This window comes from Salmo salar, chromosome ssa06 (assembly GCF_905237065.1).
Source record: "Salmo salar chromosome ssa06, Ssal_v3.1, whole genome shotgun sequence".
Classification (NCBI taxonomy): domain Eukaryota; kingdom Metazoa; phylum Chordata; class Actinopteri; order Salmoniformes; family Salmonidae; genus Salmo; species Salmo salar.
In genome coordinates this window covers 35,712,131-35,736,767 of record NC_059447.1, presented here as the reverse complement: position 1 = coordinate 35,736,767, position 24,637 = coordinate 35,712,131, and the positions used below count along the sequence as shown (strand labels likewise).

Sequence of the window (24,637 nt, the reverse complement as noted above, 5' to 3'; positions counted from 1 at the left end):
TCATATAGGCTATATCAGGTGTCTCATTTACGTAGATTTATGACCAACTGTTACAAATAATAGAACTGAATATTCTGTTAACAGCATTTTCAATTAGACATGACTATGTATAAAAACTGACACACACACAAATATACATTTTGTCTTCATCAATAAACACTCATATCTCAAATCCCAATATTCCTAATAAATGAGACTATTCTTGCACAATAGAGCCATTATCTAATGCTCTCCTATCCTGCAAGGAACCAGTGAAATGTATTAGTTTGTGAGAACAGACATTTCCTATTTTTACAATAGAAAAGACAATGAAAACATTATTCCTCATGGATCTAAATGTGGTAATCATGCAGTCCTCCAGAAACCCATAGAAATAATTGGGAAAACAAGTGATGCTAGTAAATATATGGTAGTGGATGTACCACAGCCTGTAGTAAATGTTTGCTGCCAGTCAAAAGATACCCTGTGTTAAAAAGGTGGATTTTGTGGTGTTCATTGCCAGTTATAAACTGCGGCTCAACTCTCAAAGTCTAAGAAACTGGAGATTGTGGCTAGAGCAGAAATGTTTTGGGGATTTAAGGATTTTATACTGAACAAAAATATCAACGCAGCATGCAACCATTTCAAAGATTTCACAGAGTTACAGTTCATAGAAGGAAATCAGTCAATTGAAAATTGAATTAGGCCCTAATCTATGGATTTCACATGACTGGGCAGGGGCACACCCATAGGTAGGCATAAGCCCACCCACTTGGGAGCCAGGCCCACCCAATGGAGAGCCAGACCCAGCCCATCAGAATGAGTTTCCCCCCACAAAAGGGCTTTATTACAGACAGAAATACACCCTCCCCCTTCTCAGACAATCCCCCAGTGAGAAGCCAGATGTGGACGTCCTGGGCTGGCATTGTTAAACATGGTCTGCGGTTGTGAAGCCGGTCGGATGTACTGCCAGATTCACTAAAATGATGTCGGAGGCGGCTTATGGTAGAGAAATTAACAGTAAATTATCTGGCAACACCTCTGTTTGGACATTCCTGCAGTCAGCATGCTAATTGTTGTATGTGTCGAATTGCTATGCTTTATCTTGGCCAGGTCGCAGTTGCAAATGAGAACTTGTTCTCAACTAGCCTACCTGGTTAAATAAAGGTGAAATAAAATTGTGTTGTGTGACAAAACTGCACATTATAGAGTGAGTGGCCTTTTATTGTCCCCAGCACAAAGTGCACCAGTTTAATGATCATGCTGTTTAATCAGCTTCTTGATATGCCACACCTGTCAGGTGGATTGATTATCTTTGCAAAGGAGAAACGCTCACTAACAGATGTAAACACATTTGTGCACAACATTTGAGAGCAATAAGCTTTTTGCATCTATGGAAAATGTCAAGGATCTTTTATTTCAGCTCATAAAACATGGGACCAACACTTTACATGTTGCGTTTTATATTTTTGTTTAGTATACATCTGAAGCACTTAGAAGGGGTATTGACGCCGGAAGACAGCCCGCCCTCCCAGGCTCCCCCCTGAGCCTGTGTAGGGATCAGATTATTTTTGAACAGTGAAGTTGTTTTGATAGATTTTATTTTTGGTAGTTTGTTCGTTTTTTGTTGGTAGTTACGCTTTTTGGGGAAACCCTGTTTCCATCCCGCACAGTAGGTGGCGGGATGCACATTAAATTGTGCAATCGCCAATATACCGAAGAAGAACCCACTGAAATGTGACCTGTCACTCTTGAGAGGGATGAACACTCAGTCTTGCTCACACTCAGCATTTTGAGGAGTGTATACGGTCACACTCCAGTTGGGAGCAAGGTATATACCCTCCCCATGTCTAGTCTCTCTCAGCCCTAACTCTGTGCACAGGCTCTTTCAACATCAGCAATGGTTTTGGGTGTGTCAGAGGACAGGATCAAGGGGTTCATCTCGTCTTGAATCACAACGTCGTCCTCTATTCTCACCCCAAGTCCACGGAATCGCTCTGGAACCTGGTCATCATCCTCACATATGTACAGCCCTGAAAGAGAGAGATGGACTGGAGTGTAGTCACTTGATGCATTCATGCACACACATGCATTAAACACTGGAACAGTAGTGCTTCAGTGTTTGTATAGGAATCTCTGGCTGTTTCACTGGGAAGGCTGGGTTTACACTACACAAAACATTCTCCTTAGCAAAACAAATTATGCTTGTGTAAAGTTACATTCTACCATGTAAACTATGTGGAGCCCACCATGCGTGCGGTGAGTGGTGCAGTAATAAAGTGTTGCCTCTACGGAAGAATACCCCTAGTAGAGTGTTAATCCAGCCTGAAAAGTGCACAGTTTTTCAAAGTTTGTCAACCAGTTGAATATGACTAATATGAAGAACTGAACTGTGTGAGAGAGATTGTACCCTGGCTCGTGGATACAGTACCTGGCTCTATTGTGATTGCCATTCCAGGCTGGAGGGGCTGAGAGCGGGAAAGCTCAGGGGTATCGTGCACATCCATGCCCAGGTAGTGACCAACATGGTGGGGGCAGTAGCGCCGCGCCGCCTGGAAGCAGCAATACAGGTCACCGAATCAACAAAGTACACTGCATGCTCAAGCTCTGCACTCAATGTTCCAATATCTCACGTAAAACTCATTCTATGTGGTGATAAAGTTACTTTCCATTACAAAGCTAGGTTTATCTATGGTCAAGTTTCAGTTTGAGAAATGTAAGTTCATTTATTCCTGCTGGTATTCATCTACTTTTATATATCAATGACATCTAATATTTGTATTTCAGGAGGGAAGGACAAGTGTTGGTCCCATAAGTACAAATAAAAATGTATCTACCAAAATTACCACAGCTAGACTATTGCTTTCTTATTCAATGAGCATATCTGCTAAATAAACCTGCTCAACTGGACAACATTTGGATTGTAGTTCTCCCCCAAAAATACTGTCAGAGTGATTTGTAATAGATTGTCATAGCCAAATTTTAAAAAAAGTTAACATTAGCCGTTGATTACATCACTTTTTTATTTACATGGTGGGGTCACTTTTTTTTTTTTTTATCAAAATGGGGTCCCAGGCCAAAGAAGTTTGAGAACCCCTATTCTAGGCCATTTTGAGACCATCTGGTACTGCTAGAATACCTAACATGGCAATGGCATGTCCATCTTTTGGTAAGAAATTACACTGGTCACTCTAAACATTTATAAAGAACTATAAATCGAGAAAGCAAACCGATATCAATCGCTCCGGTGCCATTGCTGAAAGCTCCTCCACCACAAACACACCGGTCTTGCTGAATGCCTTCTCTCCTACCCAGCCTCCCAACACAAGCAGGTGTGATACCTAGGCTACTCCTGTGGCGTGCTGCAATCCTTGGCCCCCACCTTTCGGTCTTCTCACAACTACCACCCAGGCCTGATTATTGTGCAACCTCATAAGCCTAATATTTTAAAATCGGAGTCTTAGAAAACGTATGGCTATTTCTCACGTCCGTTAAGCTACAAACGAACATGTTGCTATTGTCTACCCTAGACTCTTACACTGAGGATGATGAATTTAGGGACCGATGCCCCATAAACGCGGAGATTTTAGTGTTTTTACCATGTTGCATCCTGGGAGAAATGATACGCTTGCCTGGGTATTGCACCAGAGAACTTTACACATTCGACATGGAAGAAACTGCATGCTTGCATTTACATGTCTAGATTGTTCTGTCGGTAATTAACCATGTCTCTGGACTGTACACATTTTGAAATCAGTGGTGTTAAAGACTGATTCTAGTACTGTCTGAATCAAAATGTAAAATCCGATCTAGACTTGCCATTATTTTTGCTGCTTTTTAAAATGTTTATTTAACTAGTCAAGTCAGTTAAGAACAAATTCTTACTTAAAATGACGGCCTACCCCGGCTAAACCTTAACCCGGACGACGCTGGGCCAATTGTGCGCCACCCTATGGTACTCCCAATCACAGCCAGTTGTGATACAGCCGGAAATCGAACCAGGGTCTGTAGTGACACCTCTTGCACTGAGATGCAGTGCCTTAGACCGCTGCGCCACTCGGGAGCCCTTTTACTGTCAGGAAATGTGCAATCTAACTCAGGTCCTGACATTTCTTACCCATCTGAATTAAAAAGGTCAATGGTCTGAAGTTTCTGCACATAAATCTAAGAATTTAGGATAAAGGACCTAAATGGTTTATTACTGAACGTTATTAGTATTAAAGTGTTTGTTATCCAATAGGGTTTTTGATACACAGCATTAACCTCTAATACCCTTTCCTAGCCATTGAGTCTCCGTGGTCCCCTTAAGCCACAAAATATAACCTATTACTTTCAATTAAATATTACTATTAAAACATGAGTAAATAAGTGATATCATTTACGTTGATGCTAAACACCCTTCAGTTATCTACGCATGCATTTGATACCATTATCAGTTAACCTGGACCTGGAGTTATTTTCTCCAACCATGGAACTACTTGGAGCAGAAGGACACAGCGACACTGAGCGTACCTTAAGTGCATCAGCATCACTGGTGGAGCTCTTCACGATGCCCAGCTGTCTGAGTTGGCGTCCCAGCAGAGCCAACATGGTGCTATAGATGTGGTCCAGACTGACTCCTGGGGAGCACAGAGACAGACAGCCCTTCTGCACCTCCAACACCCCCTCATACAACTCTGCCTGGGCAGGGCTGAACCTGGGCTCACCATGCAAGAGAGAGGTAGAAAATGAGACTTCATTAAAAGGAGGGAGAGAGGAGAGAAGGAGCGAACATCCAAAATGGTATCTCTGTTGATGCAACTTACTTTCCGTTCACTGGCCAGGTACGGGTAATATCACTGACATAACAAAAGTATTCACACCCTCCATCAAGTAGCACCATCTCCCCATTCTGAGAGAGAGAAAAGACAAGGAATTGGGTACAGTCTTGTTTGTCTGGACACAGACAGAGAGTTACTGGTATAGATGTAGTATGTACCATCGTGTCAATGCTGGGGTGTTAATAATTCTAAATCTTCTGACCTCAGAATTCTGGGCCCACATTCAGCAGCAACATTGCATATGTCCCTTCACCTTGACAATCTGGTTGTTGTTTATGTAATGAAGTGTATTGGCTCGGTTTCCACCAGCAACCACAGGAGGATAGGCCAAGAAATTGGCTCCATGGGCACGGCACTCAAAATCAAACTGGGATTGAGAAAGAGATTCACATTAACATGTGATCATTATCGTTGCTACCATAGGTGTTAAACCATATTTTCAATGACAACACACCATAATTATAAAGTGTCTAAAGAACTGTAACTCACCTTAGCATACAGTAGAGCTTCATCAATGTCCCCTTGAGACATACCCATAGTCTTCTTGAATGCCTGAAAGAGGGGATGCAGAGGGTTTACGGGAACAGTTGAGAGTGCTTCACTCATGGCGTGTGTGAGGTGACTCACCTGTGCTGTTATGCGACCAGCCTCCTTCATGAGAGCCACTTCGGCTGGGCTCTTGAGGGCCCTGAGGGAGTGTGTAAGGGGTCTGAGAGAGCGCACCATGGGCCCCCCTTCCAGCAGGGGCCGAACATGGGTCTGGTGGAGCCCAGGGTGGCAGGGCTTGGAGCCATCATACCACACAGTGCTACCTGAGAGAGAACAATCAAAGTAAAATTGTTAGTGATATAGTTTGTCCCAAATTTTTTTTTACATCACTTTGAAATGGTTCAAACAGTTGCATTTGTTCGGAATGAAAATGTGATCCACAATTTGGAGCTACGTTCCTCAGGCTTCTAATCCCTAATCTTTCATCCAAAGAGTAACATTTACTCTAAAATATGTATGTTCGAATGACTTTCCCTAATTACCCCCCTACCTTTAAGGCTTTTGAGTACAAGTCCCAACTCTTCTGTGCAGTGGACCCTCTCGACCCCCGTCAACGCTGCCGCCCCGTCCTTCCCTGACCTGGGCCCGTCCCACAGCTCCCTGGCCGGGTCCCTGCGGGGTACAAAGAGGATGGCTTGGTCCGGGCGGCCGGTACCACACAGAACCAGGGCGCTGTCTGGTTCAAGGATGCCTGTGAGGTAGAGGAAGTCCTGGTTCTGGTGGAAGGGGTAGGGGATGTCATTGGTCATGTAGCAGATTGGGTGGGACAGGACAATGACGAGGTGTTTGTTGGACGAAGCAGTGGGTCCCAGCCGATCTGCCTGAACCTCGATGAGAGAGGCCAGTCTTTGCCGACGGAGATCAAACTCTGTTTGGGTTAAGCCAGGGGTCACCTCACCTGTGACAGAGAGCAGGAAGGGGAAGAAGAAGTTATAAACCCACCATTCAAAACTCCCTGAAGCGACTGCACTGTACTACACAACAGTATTCATACCCATAGTTTGTGGTTGTGAATAAGATAACAATGAGCTTTGATATCGGGTAAATGCTGTAGAGTAACTGATTGGCAGAAATGGGACATAGCTGTATGCCCATGAGTAAATTCACCATTTTTTATGAAGTGTGGATGAGTGAAGGGGCTTAGCTGGCCGAGGTATCTTGGTGGAACCTTCCGAGGTTTCCACCCTCCTGGTTTAACGGAGACATTCCGGCATGAGCACCACAGATGACCTGCAGAGAGGTTACCAATGAGGGAAAAGTTTGCTAATAAATTCACAGTTCTTTTTCACCTAGGTCTTACAGAATCTTCCACAATCAGTTGGCCATAGAAATCTACATGATATAAGATTTATACATGACATTATAAGTTGATCCTATAATAAAAGTATGACATATCATTGGGGAATAACATGCATTATGCCTTCCATCTTGCTGAGGCAAGCATTTGTGTTATACAAACATACAATGTGAAATTAGCTGGCATAAATCATAGGTGAGATCTCAATTGCATACTCCACGCGTCCTCTTTTAAAACCCATTGGATGAGAAAGCAAGAGGGCCCTCCCCTCGGACCTTCTCCTCCAATAGAATTTGAAAAAAGGACGCCAAGAGTACACAATTGTGATCTTGACCCTGACTACAGTAGTTAGATAAGCTCATTTGTCTGGACAGTGGCCAGATATAAAAACGACCTACCATTGTAATAAATTGAAATACAAATAACCAAATATTTCACCACTCACCTTGACTCCAAAACTTTGAGTGTGACACCAACTGGGTAGCGGATCTGGTCAAAATGTTAGGTGAGGGCAACATTGTTGCTAGTCGGTCAGACTATCAGCGACAGTTAACTCCCATCATAATGATGTCCACAAGTAGTGGCGCTAAATTGTATTGAGGTATACGCAATTACATAAAATATAAATACTTTAACAGACTAAAAATCAAACGTAAACTATATAAAACGACTACCTTTTCATACGACAGCCAACATGTAGGAATTTGTGACTGTATCATGACGATAAATGCGTCTGTCTGTCTGCCGTGCTTGTGAGGTGACAAGTTTCAGCCTCCCCTGTAAGACAATCGTTACCATTGGTGGAAGTACAATATTAGTTTTTTTTGATTGGATCGCAATTATATGACCTCTTTTGTTTGCGACTTGATCCATTCACGCAGGACCTCATCGCTTGTTTTGTTTGTCATATGTTTCTATCTAATTAATGCCTGCGTTAAAAACATCTACGGAACAACATACACCATCGACTAGTAATTTAAAGCGATTGTTGTGGCGGCTTGGTTGCACCCCTCTACTCGAAGCTACCCGTCGTTGAAGAGCTGTCTGGTCATACAGGTAGCTAATCTAACCCTCATATACTGTGTTTTATTGGAAATAATTAGCCTTTCTGGTTTGTTTTCCCTGATTTTATCATGCATTCAAATAATCCCCACGGCATGACTAACTCGACAGAATTCCAGAATATTCTATCCTCACAATCCATGCGACATTTCTGCACGTGCCCTAGGACAAACTGTTTGAGATAAAGGAGTTAACTAGTTTACTAATAATACTAAATGAGGCTGTGCAGCACATGTGTATGCTATCAATGCTCATACTTAACTAGCAGTTTCATTTTTACTTCCTCGCACTTTCTTGTGTAGCGTGTGCTGGACCTGTGAAGTGAGAATGGACCCGCGGAAAGTGCATGAGTTGAAGGCCTTCGTGAAGTTGTGCGACGAAAATCCCTCCATATTGCACCTTCCCGAGCTCGGCTTCCTCCGGGCCTGGTTGCAAGGGTCAGTTGATAATCCTTCTGTTTATCGCACAGCGTCAAGCGTACAGTTACTCTTTATCGTCAAAAGTAGCGGGCTACTATCTGTTAGGAGTCGGATCAACCCATGTTCAAAACCCGGTTTATTCCCCGGATATCAATAGTATTAGAGTTAAATGAAAGAATGAAGTCATTGTTAATGCAATTTAGTGTGATTTTTGTTGTTGGCAATTCCCCAACTACCCTGAACGGGAATACCGCAGTCACACCCACTCACTGCTGCTAAATATCAGGCATATTTCTCTCTCTGATATAAGTCAGTACAAAATACTTTATTAATTGAATAAAAAATAGGAATTCCTACTGTACTAAGTAATACACCAACATGTACTGGCAGCAGTTGGCAAAATCGAAAGCCTCATATTGGAGAGAATTAAAATTTGAAAAAATGTAATCTATTTTTCAGAATGGGAGCTACAATTCCACAAGCCCCCCAAAATGACTCTTCATGCAAGGTATAAGTATGACTTGTTTCATATATCCATCCAGTTGCTATATTTGACAGCCTACCAGTACAGTTCAGCCAATAAAACTAATGCATTTCAGGGTGGGTGTCCATGTGCTGGAGCTCCTCCCCCTGCCTCTGCTCCTGAGCCCCATGCCCCCTCTGAGAGTGAGGAGAGTGAACTAGGTATGTCCATGGCAGCTTTCTCACACCCGGCCCACACATTTTCCCACAGTCACCCATTGAGTTTGTAAAGAAAATTGGTACACATGCCAAAGGGTTATTGTCCTCTGAAAAGGAAATTCTTTTTTTAGACACACCATACCAATAAATCATCACCCAGACATTTACAGTTCCATTCCATCTAATACATTCACTGTGATAACAGTGAGGCCCGCAGATCAACAAACAATATGTTGCATGACCACACAGTTTGTAACACTGCCTTATAAACTGATTGCCAAGCTCTTGAGCAGTGCTTATACAACCAGTGGCAATTATAGCATAGAAATCTTGGTGGGGCAGAAAAAAAATTGCACCACTAAACGATAAATTAATTGCACTGTTAACGGTGACAAACGGTGCCCACAAACTGTTAAGGCCTACATAAAGCTGTCCCTACAGCAGTTCCAACACCTTACCACTGCTACACCTGGCTATCAGCGGAGCCTTGTCTGGCAGCGAAACAGTTCATTCAGCCTCATTTACTGCCTTTTAAAATAAAAAAAACCGATAAGACTGACTTGCTTAAACAAATGTGGTTTCTACTGACAATTGAGATGTACAAACTATGGCATAAGGGGACGACAAGCGGATAAGAGGTAATCTGTAATTTCGAGTAAGACATTAATAAGCGAACCAGGACGGATGTAGTCAATATTACTATTTGTTCTGCATTTTTGAAATGTTCAGCGACAGAATTCAGAACATAGGCTGTTCTTAGTGTTTTCCCTGTACACCAAATCAGAACCGTAGTATAAATAAAGGGGGCATATAAGCACAATGAAAGCACTTACAATTTTCAATGATGACATTTCTCAAAAACAGGTTATAGGCTACATGTGCACCACCGAGTCAGAACAGTAACGTTAGGTGAAAGAGGTGAAAATAGACCAAATTATTAGGGTGAGGCACATGGGCTACTAACAGCTTACTACACAACGTATACTTAGTATTACTTTCTTAGCTACAGTATACATATCCCTGGCATATTACATCATTTATGCAGCAGCATATAAGACATTTTTGGACTTGTGATGTGCTCACTTGAACAGGAAGGTGGCGCGGTGGTCCTTCGCAGGAAAATGTTGTCATCAAAAAAAGACGGAGACCGGATTTACATTTCCGAGTTGGATTTGGATGACCATTCAAAACTTTTATTCCCGACTTCCCAGTTGCAATTCTTGCAGTTAGGCACTGTCACAAATTCCTTCCAAACCACTCATTGTTGAATTTGCGATTTCCAACTTGTTGTGTAATGTTTATGTCCAATGGCCGATGAGCACGGATACGTTTTATCTATTAAATTAAGGTTACACTTTTAAAAAAAATATACATTTAACTATAATTTCTCCATTATTTAGGATTAAAAAGGATTTGTCAGTAGATTGATGACTGCTAGCTAAGATTTTGAAAGTTAATGTTGACATGATCAGTCCAATGAAAGCTACTGTACATAACGTGATTTGACGTCATTTTCTGTGGCTAATGACCTTGAGCCTTCTTGGAAGGGCACTACTAATGTAATTCTATGGCAGGAGCCGAAGGGCTTGAATTTTCGATGTCTACCCTTACTACTTGGTTGTGACTTATTGTCCCCGTGAGTGACTGAGCCAATCACAGCGCAACGCTCCTATTTTCTGCTGGCTTGCCCCACCACCACAGAAAGCACTGAGCTAGGCTTGAAGACCATATTTGTATGCGGTTTTATGAACTCAATTATATTTATTTTCCATTTTTTGCAAACTGATATGTGACTCGTATTAATGCCAAAATAACATGCAAAACAGGCAAGCCCACAAAAAAATGTGGGGCTCAAAACAGGTGGGGCTCTGTCCCACCTGTCCTGAATGACGGTTTGCCACTATATACAACATACAATAACGGAATTAGAGGCGAAAGCTTTCAGTGTCTCTCATATCTGCTAAAATTCTGAAATCCTTGATGGATCCCCTTGCTTCTTCAGAGATTGACCAAGATGGGGTGATTGAGCCAGACACAGATGAACCTCAGGAGATGGGAGACTTAGAAAATCTGGAGGTGAGAATATTTACTCTACTTAAGACAAATCCGTTATTAATATAACATAAGGATGGGAGAGTGGATGAAGTGCTTTTCATTTGGGGAGTTTCTGCAGATGAGAACTAATGACAAATGCATCTAGTGAGCATGCAAGCCCTTAAAAAGACTGCTTGAAATTTCCCAGCCAAAGCAGAAGACCACATGGCATCTCATATGTCTTGCAGATAAATAGTGTGTTCTTGTTCCTTTAGGTGACAGAGGAAATGATGGACCAAGCCAACGAGAAGAAGATGGAAGCTATCGAAGCGTTAGGAGAAGGTGGGTTGGTTGTTCTAAGGTTCTTGCATTGATATTGCACTGACCTTGTAGTAAATCGGGAAGACATTTTAATGACCAGTGGTTATAATTATCACTTTTTGGTGCTGTCAAATACAGGTGACTTGCAGAAAGCCCTGGACCTCTTCACTGAAGCCATCAAACTCAATCCACGGGTAGCTATCATGTATGCCAAGAGGGCTAGGTGAGTCCCACTGCTAGACTTAACAATGCCATACCACATGATGTGCTCTAGTACATGATCACGTAGTATTCATACAGACTGACGTATGTTCTTTGCCAGCGTCTACATCCAGATGCAGAAACCCAATGCAGCTAAGCGGGACTGCGACAGAGCCATTGAAATCAACCCAGATTCTGCACAGCCCTACAAGTGGAGGGGGAAAGCTCACAAGTATGCTGCTAGATAGGCTGCATATTCAAACTCATCAGACATAATGCAGTTGTATATGATTTATAAGTAATACAATATAGGGGGGTGCCGAGTAGTCGTACAAAATGAGTATCGTAAGGGATATGGGCAATTTTTGGGATACGATTGTGATCGGAGTATTTTTTTTAAATTATCCGTGATCGGAAAAAAGAAATTTGAGTGTCAGCACACATCTTTCTCAAGTTAGTCAGTCATGTGCAAGGTTCTACATGGTCTAAATAGCTCAACTGGCTGTCTGTCTAAAGAAAAGGCCTGGCTGTACGTTGATCATGCTGCTCTGATTGGATAGAGTGAAGCTGTATTTCTCTGTCCAAATTTCACCAGATCAGTTTTTCTTGCATATTTTTCGGTCTGATCATTTAGATTGCTGCTGCATGCTACCATGATAAATCACATGGCGAGGACATTTGCTATCAAGCTATCAATGTGCATAATATCTAACATGCGAGGCATGGGTAGGGAGGAAAAAAGATGAACCGCTGATGGGCATTCTGACTGAGTGTCAGCGAACTTGGCTGCCTGCTGCAAGTTGAGGACACAGACACACACCTCTGCGCGCTGCTCCTAATCTGCAGCTTTATTTTGCAGTGAATGTGTAAGGAGGTATTTTGTCAACATCTAATAATTCCGTAGTTAAAAGTAAATAATTTACAGATGGGATTATGAGTATGGCCATTTTGGCACACCCCTAATACAGTACTTTGATTGAGTCTCTTTCCTCTTCGTTTGTCAGGTTGCTGGGGCACTGGGAGGAGGCAGCGAAGGACCTGGCCACTGCCTGCAAACTGGACTACGACGAGGACGCCAGCGCCATGCTGAAAGAGGTCCAGCCCAAGGTACCCAGCCACTAACTTGTCTTTTTGAAACCAGCGCAGTTTCAAGGTTGTCTGGTCAATCAGTGTGTTCTGGTCTGACTTTCAACTCCTGCTCTTTCTCTACTCAGGCTAACAAAATCATTGAGCACCGGCGCAAGTATGAGCGCAAGAGGGAGGAGCGAGAAATCAAGGACAGGAAGGAGAGGGTAAAGAAAGCGAGGGAAGAGCATGAGAAAGCTCAGAGGGTGAGTGTTTGGTGCAAGAACAGAGAGAAGAATCATTTCAAAATAGTTTCTCAACGTAAACATTTTTTTTTAACTCTGCATAGGAGGAGGAGGCTAGACAAGCAGCAGGAGGAGGTGGCTTCCCAGGTTTCCCAGGTAAGAGAGGGAATATGGGTTCATGAAATGTCTTGAAGATAAGTTGATTAGCTCAATCAGGTTTGTTAGTGCAGGGCTTGAACAAAAGCCTGTAATCCCTGGCCTTGTAATTCTCAATTACCTGGGCTGGTGACCACTGCTTTACATTATCTGACCATCACCCAAGGGTCCATTGGAGCCCTGTAGTCGCATTAATCCTGGGTTCCTTGTCTCATGCTGTAGGTGCTGGCGGTTTCCCAGGGGGTGCTGGCGGTTTCCCAGGGGGGGCTGGCGGTTTCCCAGGGGGGGCTGGCGGTTTCCCAGGGGGGGCTGGCAGTTTCCCAGGTGGGGCTGGAGGCTCTCCTTTCGGCATGCCTGGTCTGGGAGAGCTCTTTAACGACCCGGAGGTGCTCAACGCCATGAAGGTACGACCCTCCTTAAATTGAAATGTTTGCAGTTTTACAGTTAGCCCTTGGATTCCATGTCAGTATCCATATCTAATCCCATCTCTCTTGTGTGTTTTCTTAAGGACCCTGAGGTGATGGCAGCTTTCCAGGATGTGGCTCAGAACCCAGCTAACATCGCCAAGTACCAGGGTAACCCCAAGGTCATGGCCCTCATCACCAAGCTGAGTGCCAAGTTCGGGAGCCCTTCGCCCTAGAGGAGAGGTGAAGAAAAAGAGGGGAGCGGGAAGAAGAACGAGTGGTGGGAGAGTAGCAAATGGATGTTGTCGGTAGAGCTAAAAAGCTTATTTGACATTATTCCACTGTGTATGGATCAAATGGGTAATGTTGATGGGTAAAGAGGAGACTAGAGGCATGCATCAAGTTTTACACTAGACAAGGGTTTGTGGAGGGGGGGGTCAACAGCAACTCTTATACTGTATGTTCTTAAATGGAGCCCACCTATTTGGGGCTGTTAGCTCTTAGTGGTTACTCAAGCCAACTCATGGACACTGATGGGAACACTACTGGTTAATGATGGGGAATCAAAACAGCCTGTCAGAGCCTTCTCATTCAGAATTCCCATTGACTCCTCTTCCCACCCACCCCATCCCTTGTTGTTTTTTACCTGAATCTGGAATAGTCAAACAGGACTCACACATTAGACACCAGCTCAGAGGAACATTTTAGAGACATTATTATATGGAGTTGTCATCTTCGGTGTTCTCTACTGAGCCAATCAAAACTATTTGTTTTCTATCAGGAGTGGATGTGGTAAAGCTATTTCCCTCAGGTTTTTTGTTTTACTCACTTTCACTGTAACGTACATTTTTTAAATGTCTGACTCTCCTTCCAAATGCAAAAAACAAGTAATATTACTCTTTTGTTTGATTTTGAAACTGTAATGGAAATATCAATTCAAATCAATAAATATTTGGTTGTTGCGAATTATTTTGCCATGGTTGTTTTTAATCAGATGAGTTGGTTATTAAAATGTAAGTTCCCATTATTCCCCATGGTGAACACAGATCATGGCATTAGGAAAATGTTACATTTCACCAGTTCTGAATGCCCTTGGTGCATTTGTCAATTAATTCCCAATTTATCATTAATCTACTTGTCAAGAGGCACAAGGGTGTACATTTTTGGCTACAATCAGAATGCCTCATATCACCAGTGGAGGATGGCCATAGTAGCTGGAATGGAGTAGATTAAATGTAATTTGTGGATAGTGTTTCATTCCATTCCAGCCATTACTATGAACCGTCCTCCCTTCCCTGAATCGCGTTGGTTCCCATTTCAGTCATGCATTTGGTCACGTGGGTCAAACAAACACCCTAACGTGTTGGTTGACAGTAGAGCCTCCCACAAGGCTGCAGAATGAAGTTGTTGAAGAGCAACTGCAGAAACTTGCAGGGATACTGTATATAATAATGAGATGGCTTGCCTCCGCCCCAACAAACATGTAGGCAGGCGCAAGTCAGACAATTGTTATCTCCATAATGCTTCGAAAGGCAGTGGCATTCACTGGGCGCGTTCGTCATTGCAGACGATTTTAAAAGGACGGCGTGACTGACTAATTTACAAATCACCTTGCATCATAACTATTTAATATTGTTTGTAGATAAGTCAGTCGGTCACAATTCACCCATGATAGATCACAATTTTGATGTTCTATAACATGTTCCCATCCACAGTTTTTTGTTTAAAAAAAAATGAAGAAAAGACCGCTCTGATGGAAACGTTTCGGTATAATTGTAAAAATGCTACCGATAAATTGTTAGTCTGACATGGTGGATCTTGTTTTGAAAATGGCGATTGAAACGCCTTTATGCGCAAATATAGATATAAAAACCATCAAACTAAATTTGGAAACACGATGATACATACGGTGTGTGGTCCTCCCACTACGACTCCAGAACCCACGCAGTTTATTAGGATAAAATGAAATAATTTATGATGAACTTCAAAGGGTGATGAAAGTGCACGGTGATATTGATACTCCTTTCCAATAAATATTGAGGTTCTGATTCTGGTGAGATGATCGATGCTTGACTGCTGTTTACTAAATAAAATATTATCGCTCTTATCCATAATAGTCAAATTATGTAGGCTATTAGCTACATAATGTATTTAATCTGTAGCCTAATCAACTGCATCCTTTCCCGGTGAGTCATAGTGGGAGGACCACACAACATGTCATCACGAAGTTTCATGAAGTTTACTTCATGAATATTTGTACATAACAGCATTTCCACCGACATTTCTCGCACAATTAATTTTACCAACAGAAAAAGATCCCACCTTGTCTAGCATATTTTTTTGTCGACATTTAGACAGTTTAACGTGACATTTTCAGTTTCCATCAGGCCTGTCATTAGACTTTACTCACATAAAAAAAAGTTGTAAGGAAACCTGGTTACTGTGGCTCAGTTGTGGTCCCATGTGGGTCAGTTGGTAGAGCATGGTGTTTGCAACGCCAGGGTTGTGGGTTCGATTCCCACGGGGGACCAGTACGAAAAAAAAAATGTATGAAATGTATGAATTCACTACTGTAAATCGCTCTGGATGAGAGCGTCTGCTAAATGACTAAAATGTAAAAATGTACTGGTAGGAAAATGCGCATATTTTCTTTATGCTGGTTTTAGAATATAAACATGAATATCTGTAGCCAATTGGATGGAAACCTAGCTACTGACTAATTGGACCTTGTGGCCTCCAGCCTGTACCACAGGTGATCTCACTGTTGTGGCCGGGCAGGGCTGGCCAGCTCATTTTCACTGGGGATTTGTCTTCCTGCTGTGGATTACCATCTTGTGTCACGTGGGACCAGTGTCTAAAGCCTGTCGCATGATTCCCAGTAGAAACAGTTCTCATAAAAATTAAGACGACATTTTGTGACGTTAATGTTCGTTTTGCAGTTTTTTTGTAGGCTGTTCGTGCACACACCTTTCTGTTTGTTGTTGAGGCAAATCGAAGTTCGGTAGCTGAAATCTACCCGCTTCCTCGGTGGTTGGTCAACAGTACTACTCCCGAGTAGGAGTGCGAACGCAGTCACTTTTCACCCGGTTTAAACTACTCCGAGTAGGAAAAGTGATTGCATTCGTTTTGGAACGGGTTTGCCTCCTGGGCGTGAGCCAGGTGCCCGCTCTGGCTGACAGCAAAATCGTCTCAAAACAAAAGTGACATAATTAAGCACATGGAGTGATGAGTAGGATTCTGTGTTTTACATTTGAAAAAACCCGCTTTATCTGCCATCCCAATGAAAAGTAGTTTGAAAATGCAAAATGTATTTTATGTAAAAGAGAAGTATGTTTCTGGAAGATGCACCATGCACCATGTTGACAATATGACCGAGCGGGCGCAGATTACTGTTTGATTTAAAAAGTGCCTACTCCCTCCCTTTTCCCGCCACAATAACGTGACAGGCCATTGCCCTGTTCAACCAGGGTCAGAGTAATAGAACTCCCTCAGTGGGAAATATGTACAGGATTCTTTAGTGAAGTGTGTCATTCATTCAATGAGAAGAGTCGTTTTCGTACACATTTTTCCATTTGAGAAATACTGCACCAAACATCTTAGTTAGATGTACAATTTCGCGTCTCAGACCTCGTCGGCAAAAACATCTAAACGAATTACAGATTTCTTGATTTCGTTTAGATTAACTATTTTGAGGAAGCTATGTTGTTACTATGTCATCGCAAGAGGGACACAGTAATATTGCCACAGAATTTTTTTTTTAAAGGACTTCCTTTTGAAAAGCAACGAATCCCTTTGAAAACGGCCTATGTTGCATCGAGTTGAGTCAGAAACAGTTATTCTAGTGTCCAAATTGACTACAACGTGTAAATAAAATAATTTTGGTAATAAAGTCAGTCTCATCTGAAAACGGATTTTGGAACATCTGTGCGTCACAACGGATAAATGAAGGTTGGGTTTTGATTTGAAGATGTTCATTTGGCCACTAACATGGCGTGAACAGCTGCAGTGATTGCTCTCTATCCAATAGTATAGATCAGGGTTTCCCAGACTCTGTCCCCGGGGCTCGAAGGGGTGCACGTTTTGTATTTTGCCCTAGCATTACACAGGGAGTATACGAGGCACAGATGTTGTCTTCGCGTAGCCGAGTTATATTAAACTTTGCAAAAAAAGAAACGTCTTTTCGCTGTCAACTGCGTTTATTTTCAGCAAACTTAACATGTGTAAATATTTGTATGAACATAACAAGATTCAACAACTGAGACATAAACTGAACAAGGGGGGGGGGGTCAAAATCAAAAGTAACAGTCAGTATCTGTCAGTGTCAGTATCTGGCCACCTGCTGCATTAAGTACTGCAGTGCATCTCTTCCTCATGGACTGCACCAGATTTGCCAGTTCTTGCTGTGAGATGTTACCCCACTCTTCCACCAAGACACCTGCAAGTTCCAGGACATTTCTGGGGGGAATGGCCCTAGCCCTCACCCTCCAATCCAACAGGTCCCAGATGTGCTCAATGGGATTGAGATCCAGGCTCTTCGCTGGCCATGGCAGAACACTGACATTCCTGTCTTGCAGGAAATCTCGCACAGAAAGAGCAGTGTGACTGTTCAATCAATACAATTTATTTATAAAGCCCTTCTTACATCAGCTGATGTCACAAAGTGCTGTGCATAAACCTAGCCTAAAACCCCAAACAGCAAGCAATGCAGGTGTAGAAGCACGGTGGCTAGGAAAAACTCCATAGAAAGGCCAGAACCTAGGAAGAAACCTAGTGAGGAACCAGACTATGAGGGGTGGCCAGTCCTCTTCTGGCTGTGCCGGGTGGAGATTATAACAGAACATGGCCAAGATGTTCAAATGTTCATAGATGACCAGCAGGGTCAAATAATAATAATCACAGTGGTTGAAGAGGGTGCAACAGGTCAGCACCTCAAGAATAAATGTCAGTTGGCTTTTCATAGCCGATCATTCAGAGTATCTCTACCGCTCATGCTGTCTCTAGAGAGTTGAAAACAGCAGGTCTGGGACAGATAGCACGTCCGGTAAACAGGTCAGGGTTCCATAGTCGCAGGCAGAACAGTTGAAACTGGAGCAGCAGCACGACCAGGTGGACTGGGGACAGCAAGGAGTCATCAGGCCAGGTAGTCCTGAGGCATGGTCCTAGGGCTCAGGTCTTCTGAGAGAGAGAAAGAGAGAAAGAAAGAAAGAAAGAAAGAGAGAAAAAGAGAGAGAATTAGAGAGAGCATATTTCATTTCACACAGGACACCGGGTAAGACAGGAGAAATACTCCAGATATAACAGACTGACCCTAGCCCCCTGGCACATAAACTATTGCAGCATAAATACCAGAGGCTGAGACAGGAGGGGTCATTGACTGGTGGCATTGTCATGCTGGAGGGTCATGTCCGAATGAGCCTGCAGGAAGGGTACCACATGAGGGAGGAGGATATCTTCCCTGTAACGTACAGCGTTGACATTGCCTGCAATGACAACAAGCTCAGGCCGATGATGCTGTGACACACCGACCCAGACCATGACAGACCCTCCACCTCCAAATCGATCCCGCTTGGTGTAACGCTCATTCCTTCGACGATAAGCGCGAATCCGACCATCACCCCTGGTGAGACAAAACAGCGACTCGTCAGAGAAGAGCACTTTTTGCCAGTCCTGTCTGGTCAAGCGACGGTGGGTTTGTGCCCATTGGCGACGTTGTTGCCGGTGATGTCTGGTGAGGACCTGCCTTACAACAGGCCTACAAGCCCTCAGTCCAGCCTCTCTCAGCCTATTGCGGACAGTCTGAGCACTGTCTAACTCGGGCAGTTGTTGTTGCCATCCAGTATCTGTCCCGCAGGTGTGATGTTCGGATGTACCGATCCTGTGCAGGTGTTGTTACACGTGGTCTGCCACTGCGAGGACGATCAGCTGTCTGTCCCGTCTCCCTATAGTGCTGTCTTAGGCACCTCACAGTACGGATATTGCAATTTATTTCCCTGGCCACATCTGCAGTCCTCATGCCTCTTTGCAGCATGCCTAAGGCACGTTCACGCAGATGAGCAGGGACCCTGGGTATCTTTCTTTTAGTGTTTTTCAGAGTCAGTAGAAAGGCCTCTTTAGTGTCCTAAGTTTTCATAACTGTGACCTTAATTGCCTACCTTCTGTAAGCTGTTACTGTCTTAACGACCGTTCCACAGGTGCAAGTTCATTAATTGTTTATGGTTCTTTGAACAAGCATGGGAAACAGTGTTTAAACACTTTACAATGAAGATCTGTGAAGTTATTTGGATTTTTAAGAATTATCTTTGAAAGACAGGGTCCTGAAAAAGGGACGTTTCTTTTTTTACTGAGTTTAGGAGCAAACCGAACCTAGTATGCGGGGCAACTTTAGTATTCTCCACTGGTCTCACAAGACCGAGGTAAAGTTGGTTTTATATTCAAACATTCGGACATTCAACAGACATGCAACAAAAGCCATTTCAAATGTAAAAATCAATAACTAATTCACCGTTTGTCACAGAATCATCAAGCTAGATATAATTTATTCTATAAATGTCTAGCATACTTTTACAACCTTTGTTTCGAGGAAAAATTCCATAAAATCTATAAATGCTATTTAAAGCTGTATAAATCAATAACGAATTCAGCGTTTGTTACATGAACATCAAACTCGGTATGATTTATTATATAAATGTCTAGCATACTTTTATAACTTTTGTTTTGAGTAAAAAGTCCAGTTTTGATTTGATAGAGGGCATGTAGTCCACCTAGAGGGCGTGTGGTCAAAGTTCTAACGAGTCTGTTATACCCTATTAGAAGGGGCTTGGCTGAATATTCTGCATCTTCAGTCATATTAAATAAGATTTCAGGAAAACACTATGTGATGAAGGGGTCAGGCCTGACAAACAAAGAAGACAGGTGGATGGATCAAGAGGACCAAGATAACCAAGGGGATCAACATGGAAATTCCACAGTGGAGATAACGAAAACTAAGAGTGAATCATAACATATGTATATATAGTATGTATATATATCAGCATGGGTATTGAAAGATACCAGAGGGTGGATAACAAAAAAAAGCACTAAAATAAGAAGTAGATGGTACATGTTTGGTTTTTGGGCTAAATGTATACATTATGATTTGCCTCTGAACTGTATGTGAACACCTCTGCAATCTACTGGCACTAACCATTAAAAACTAGGACTTCAACCAAGCTGTCCCTATGCTATTTGCTCTCTTAAACTGCTAGTACAAAGCCTACATGAAAATGTGTTTTTTCACAAAAGATCATGAATTTTTTTTACCAAATCAGCTCTACATAATTCAGCAGGGAGGTGTGCAACTACCACACATTATACCAGTGTAGAAACTATGTCACCTACATAGCTATTACCAAATCCCTTTCAATTCACATTCCTTGCAGAAATAACTATTTGCAAACCTTGTAAAACATCCAGAAAGACAGTGGTCTTAGAATGGTATTTATACTTTAAAATACATATTTTATGTGAATGGATGTGGATGAAAGAATTCTGTCAGTGTTTTAATGTCCTAGTTGAATATTTATTTATTTACCTCCAACTCTATATATCCAAGTGAGCCTATGATGACCTTGGGGATCAGATTTACAATTATACCCATTGATCTAACGTATACTCAGTTGCCACTTTATTAGGTTCACCACCCTAATCACAAAAATGAATTGCTCCTACACACACCAAGTCCAGTGGTCTTGGCTTGCTAGACAATAAAGCATGCAGAGAAGTATTCCGGTATTCTGTTACTGTTTGAACTTTAGAATGTACAAAATGACAGCACAGTCTGTGATGGTCTTTTATAACTCAGAAAAGTTCCAAAACTGTTTTTTAAATAATTCCAACACTCAACTTGTACTGACTGTAGTAAACTCCAACTGGACTTAAAAACTTGAACAGTCTATCTCCTTTCCCAGTTTAATCAACAGTTTTCAATTCACGCTGTTCCAGATGCAAAGGGGTTTGTACCTAATAAAGTGACCACTGTATCTATAGCCTTTCCAGAATGTGTTCTGGGAATAACAGGGGTATTAAACATTTGGCTGTAAGAGTTGAACAGTTGAATCTATTACCTCAGGAAAAAATGCCAGAAAAAGGAAATACTGATACTGGGAAATACATTTTGGGAGGTTTAATGTACTTTGATGTAGGTTTGATATACCTACTGTAGTTATTGTGATTCATGTTCCATATATTTCTAAATCCAACATGGTGATCTCATGGAACCTTGCTGTTTTTATGTCTTAGCCATTAGGGGAGGTGTTTTTTTATTCTGCATAGGCTAACAGGAAATACAGAAAAAAGGAGGGAAATTCTCAGACTTACAGTAGCTTACAACAAGGTTGACTAGGTGTTTTCAAGGTAAACTTCTGGCTTCAATGGGTCGTGTAAAGCAGAAAAACGATCTTTGGGGAACCCTTTGCTACAGGGTGTGGGAAGGGGGCAAAGCACAGACAGTGAGAGAACAATGTAGTATGCAACTGTGAGGGACAGATTTTGCCTTTGAAGCACAACCTTTAGAACTATGGGTTCCAGAAAGCGTCGTTAAATGTGTCAACAACGCATAAAAATGTGGTCCTCTTTTTTTTTACAGTCTTCAATGCGAATGAAGACTGCTCAATGTGTGCTTTGCATCATCCAGAGAAAAATGATGATCATCTGACCAACTGGGTTTGTCATGGTGTAATATAGTAAGCTATGAAAACTCATGTAGTTTCATCCTTCAAGAAATTTAGAAGTATGAAACTTTGTCTTGAAACTTTTTTAGCAGGGTTATGGTTGTGTTATTGCTAGGGTTGCACATTTTGGAGAATATTCAGAGGTGGAAACTTTCTGTGGGAATTAACGGGAATATATGGGAATTAACGGAAATATATGCAAACTAATATTAATACCACTTAAATGTAGATGTCTTTTGCATTGGATATATTTACCATATCATATGGAGACAGAAACAAACATTTTACCTTATCATAAATAGACAATTGCAATTGATTAAATCCTTCCAATAGAAATAAAAAAAAAAATTTAGTTACGGATTGAAGTTTAATTAAATGAGTTGACTCTTCACATGGGATGATTTCACTGAACAACAAAAGAAAGGGAATATTGAATGATCCCAATGATCCATCGCATCTCCCAAAATCGTTGTCAATATACATCTGTAAAATGATAACCAAAGCTTTAGTTTTTAGACTGTCTTCCTCTCAGGCATCCATGTCTTCTCCCTGGAAATCCTCAATGTCCACCTCTTGAACATTTTTTTTATTTCACCTTTATTTAACCAGGTAGGCTAGTTGAGAACAAGTTCTCATTTACAACTGCGACCTGGCCAAGATAAAGCAAAGCAGTTTGACACATACAACAACACAGAGTTACACATGGAATAAATAAACATACAGTCAATAATAAATTAGAAAAAGTCTATATACAGTGTGTGCAAATGAGGTAAGATAAGGGAAGTAAGGCAATGAATAGGCCATGGTGGCGAAGTAATTACAATATAGCAATTAAACACTGGAATGGTAGATGTGCAGAAGATGAATGTGCAAGTAGAGATACTGGGGTGCAACGGAGAAAGATAAATAAATACAGTATGGGGATGAGGTATTTGGATGGGCAATTTATAGATGGGCTATGTACAGGTGCAGTGATCTGTGAGCTGCTCTGACAGCTGGTGCTTAAAGCTAGCGAGGGAGATATGCGACTCCAGCTTCAGTGATTTTTGCAGTTCGTTCCAGTCATTGGCAGCAGAGAACTGGAAGGAAAGGCGGCCAAAGGAGGAATTGACTTTGGGGGTGACCAGTGAGCTATACCTGCTGGAGCGCGTGCTGAGGGTGGGTGCTGCTATGGTGACCAGTGAGCTGAGATAAGGCAGGGTTTTACCTGGCAAAGACATCAGACTGAGGCCTCATCTTCATTGTCACTTTCCAACCTTGTTGAGGATGGCTCGGTCAGGCTCAAAAAGTCTCAAATTTGCCTGGATGGCCACCGATTTTTCAACCCTTGTATTGGTCAGCCTGTTGCGTGCTTTGGTGTGTGTGTTCCCAAACAAGGACCAGTTGCACTCTGAGGCGGCTGATGTTGGTGGGATTTGGAGGATGATGGAGGCAACAGGGGAAAGAGCCTCAGATCCAAAGTCCCTTCCACCAGATGGCTGCTGAGATAGGTTGGCACGACTGCCATATTGCATCTCCATCCCAAAGCCCTTGCTTGAAAGTGTACTTGGCCAGACTGCCAAGAACCTTGCCCTCATCTAGGCGAAGGTGGTGAGACATGGTAGTGATGACACCATAGGCCTTGTTGATCTCTGCACCAGACAGGATGCTCTTGCCAGCATACTTGGGGTCTAACATGTACATTGCGGCGTGTATGGGCTTCTGGCAGAAGTCTTCACGCTTTTTGATGTATTTCAGAACTGCAGTTTCCTCTGCTTGGAGCAACAGTGAAGTGGGCAGTGAAATACTGCAGAGTCTGAACATCAGACAGGATGGCATTGTCTCCTCAATCCGTGCAAAGGCTACTGCTATAGGTTTCAGGAGTTTCAGGCTGCTTACCACTCTCTCCCAAAATACATCATCCAGGAGGATCCTCTTTATGGGGCTGTCCATATCGGCAGACTGTGATATGGCCATTTCTCGGAGAGACTCCTTCCCCTCCAGGAGACTGTCAAACATGATGACAACACCACCCCTACGGGTGTTGCTGGGCAGCTTCAATGTGGTGCTCTTATTCTTCTCACTTTGTTTGTGAGGTAGATTGCTGCTATAACTTGATGACCCTTCACACACCTAACCATTTCATTGTCTGTCTTGTAGTGTATCCATTGTTTTCAGTGCCACAATGTCCTTGAGGAGCAGATTCAATGCATGAGCAGCACAGCCATTGGGTGTGATGTGAGGGTAGGACTTCTCCACTTTAGACCAAGCAGCCTTCATGCTTGCAGCATTGTCTGTCACCAGTGCAAATACCTTCTGTGGTCCAAGGTCATTGATGCCTGTCTTCAGCTCATCTGCAATGTAGACTGGTGTGTCTGTTGTCCCTGGTGTCTGTGCTCTTGTAGAATACTGGTTGAGGGGTGGAGATTGTAATTAATTATTCCTTGCCCACAAACATTCGATCACCCATCAGAGATGATTGCAATACAGTCTGCTTTCTCTATGATTTGCTTGACCTTCACTTGAACTCTGTTGAACTCTGCATCCAGAAAATGAGTAGATAAAGCATGTCTGGTTGGAGGGGTGTATGCTGGGCGAAGGACATTCAGAAATCTCTTCCAATACACATTGCCTGTGAGCATCAGAGGTGAACCAGCCACATACACAGCTCAAGCAAGACATTCATCAGCATTTCTCTGACTACATTCCTCCATTGA

At 42.5% G+C, this 24,637-nt stretch overlaps 2 protein-coding genes across 2 annotated transcripts; one reads left to right on the top strand and one right to left on the bottom strand.

Annotated features, from left to right (window-relative positions):
* Positions 1-14: 14 nt before the first annotated feature.
* LOC106607168 (xaa-Pro aminopeptidase 3) lies at positions 15-7,469 on the bottom strand. Its single transcript, XM_014203821.2, has 11 exons — positions 7,320-7,469; positions 7,091-7,231; positions 6,456-6,578; positions 5,839-6,246; positions 5,427-5,611; positions 5,289-5,351; positions 5,053-5,166; positions 4,785-4,870; positions 4,492-4,675; positions 2,411-2,531; positions 15-2,012 (listed from the first exon to the last, which is right to left on the bottom strand). Exons 2-11 carry the CDS (start codon positions 7,161-7,163, stop codon positions 1,846-1,848), a joined length of 1,524 nt encoding a protein of 507 aa, XP_014059296.1. The 5' UTR covers positions 7,164-7,231; positions 7,320-7,469; the 3' UTR covers positions 15-1,845.
* A 1-nt stretch (position 7,470) lies between these two features.
* Positions 7,471-14,199, top strand: LOC106607171 (hsc70-interacting protein). Its single transcript, XM_014203827.2, has 13 exons — positions 7,471-7,701; positions 8,010-8,144; positions 8,586-8,634; positions 8,726-8,810; positions 10,810-10,883; positions 11,117-11,183; positions 11,301-11,385; positions 11,485-11,595; positions 12,368-12,470; positions 12,578-12,694; positions 12,778-12,829; positions 13,052-13,233; positions 13,338-14,199. Exons 2-13 carry the CDS (start codon positions 8,035-8,037, stop codon positions 13,467-13,469), a joined length of 1,167 nt encoding a protein of 388 aa, XP_014059302.1. The 5' UTR covers positions 7,471-7,701; positions 8,010-8,034; the 3' UTR covers positions 13,470-14,199.
* The last annotated feature ends 10,438 nt before the right edge of the window (positions 14,200-24,637 follow it).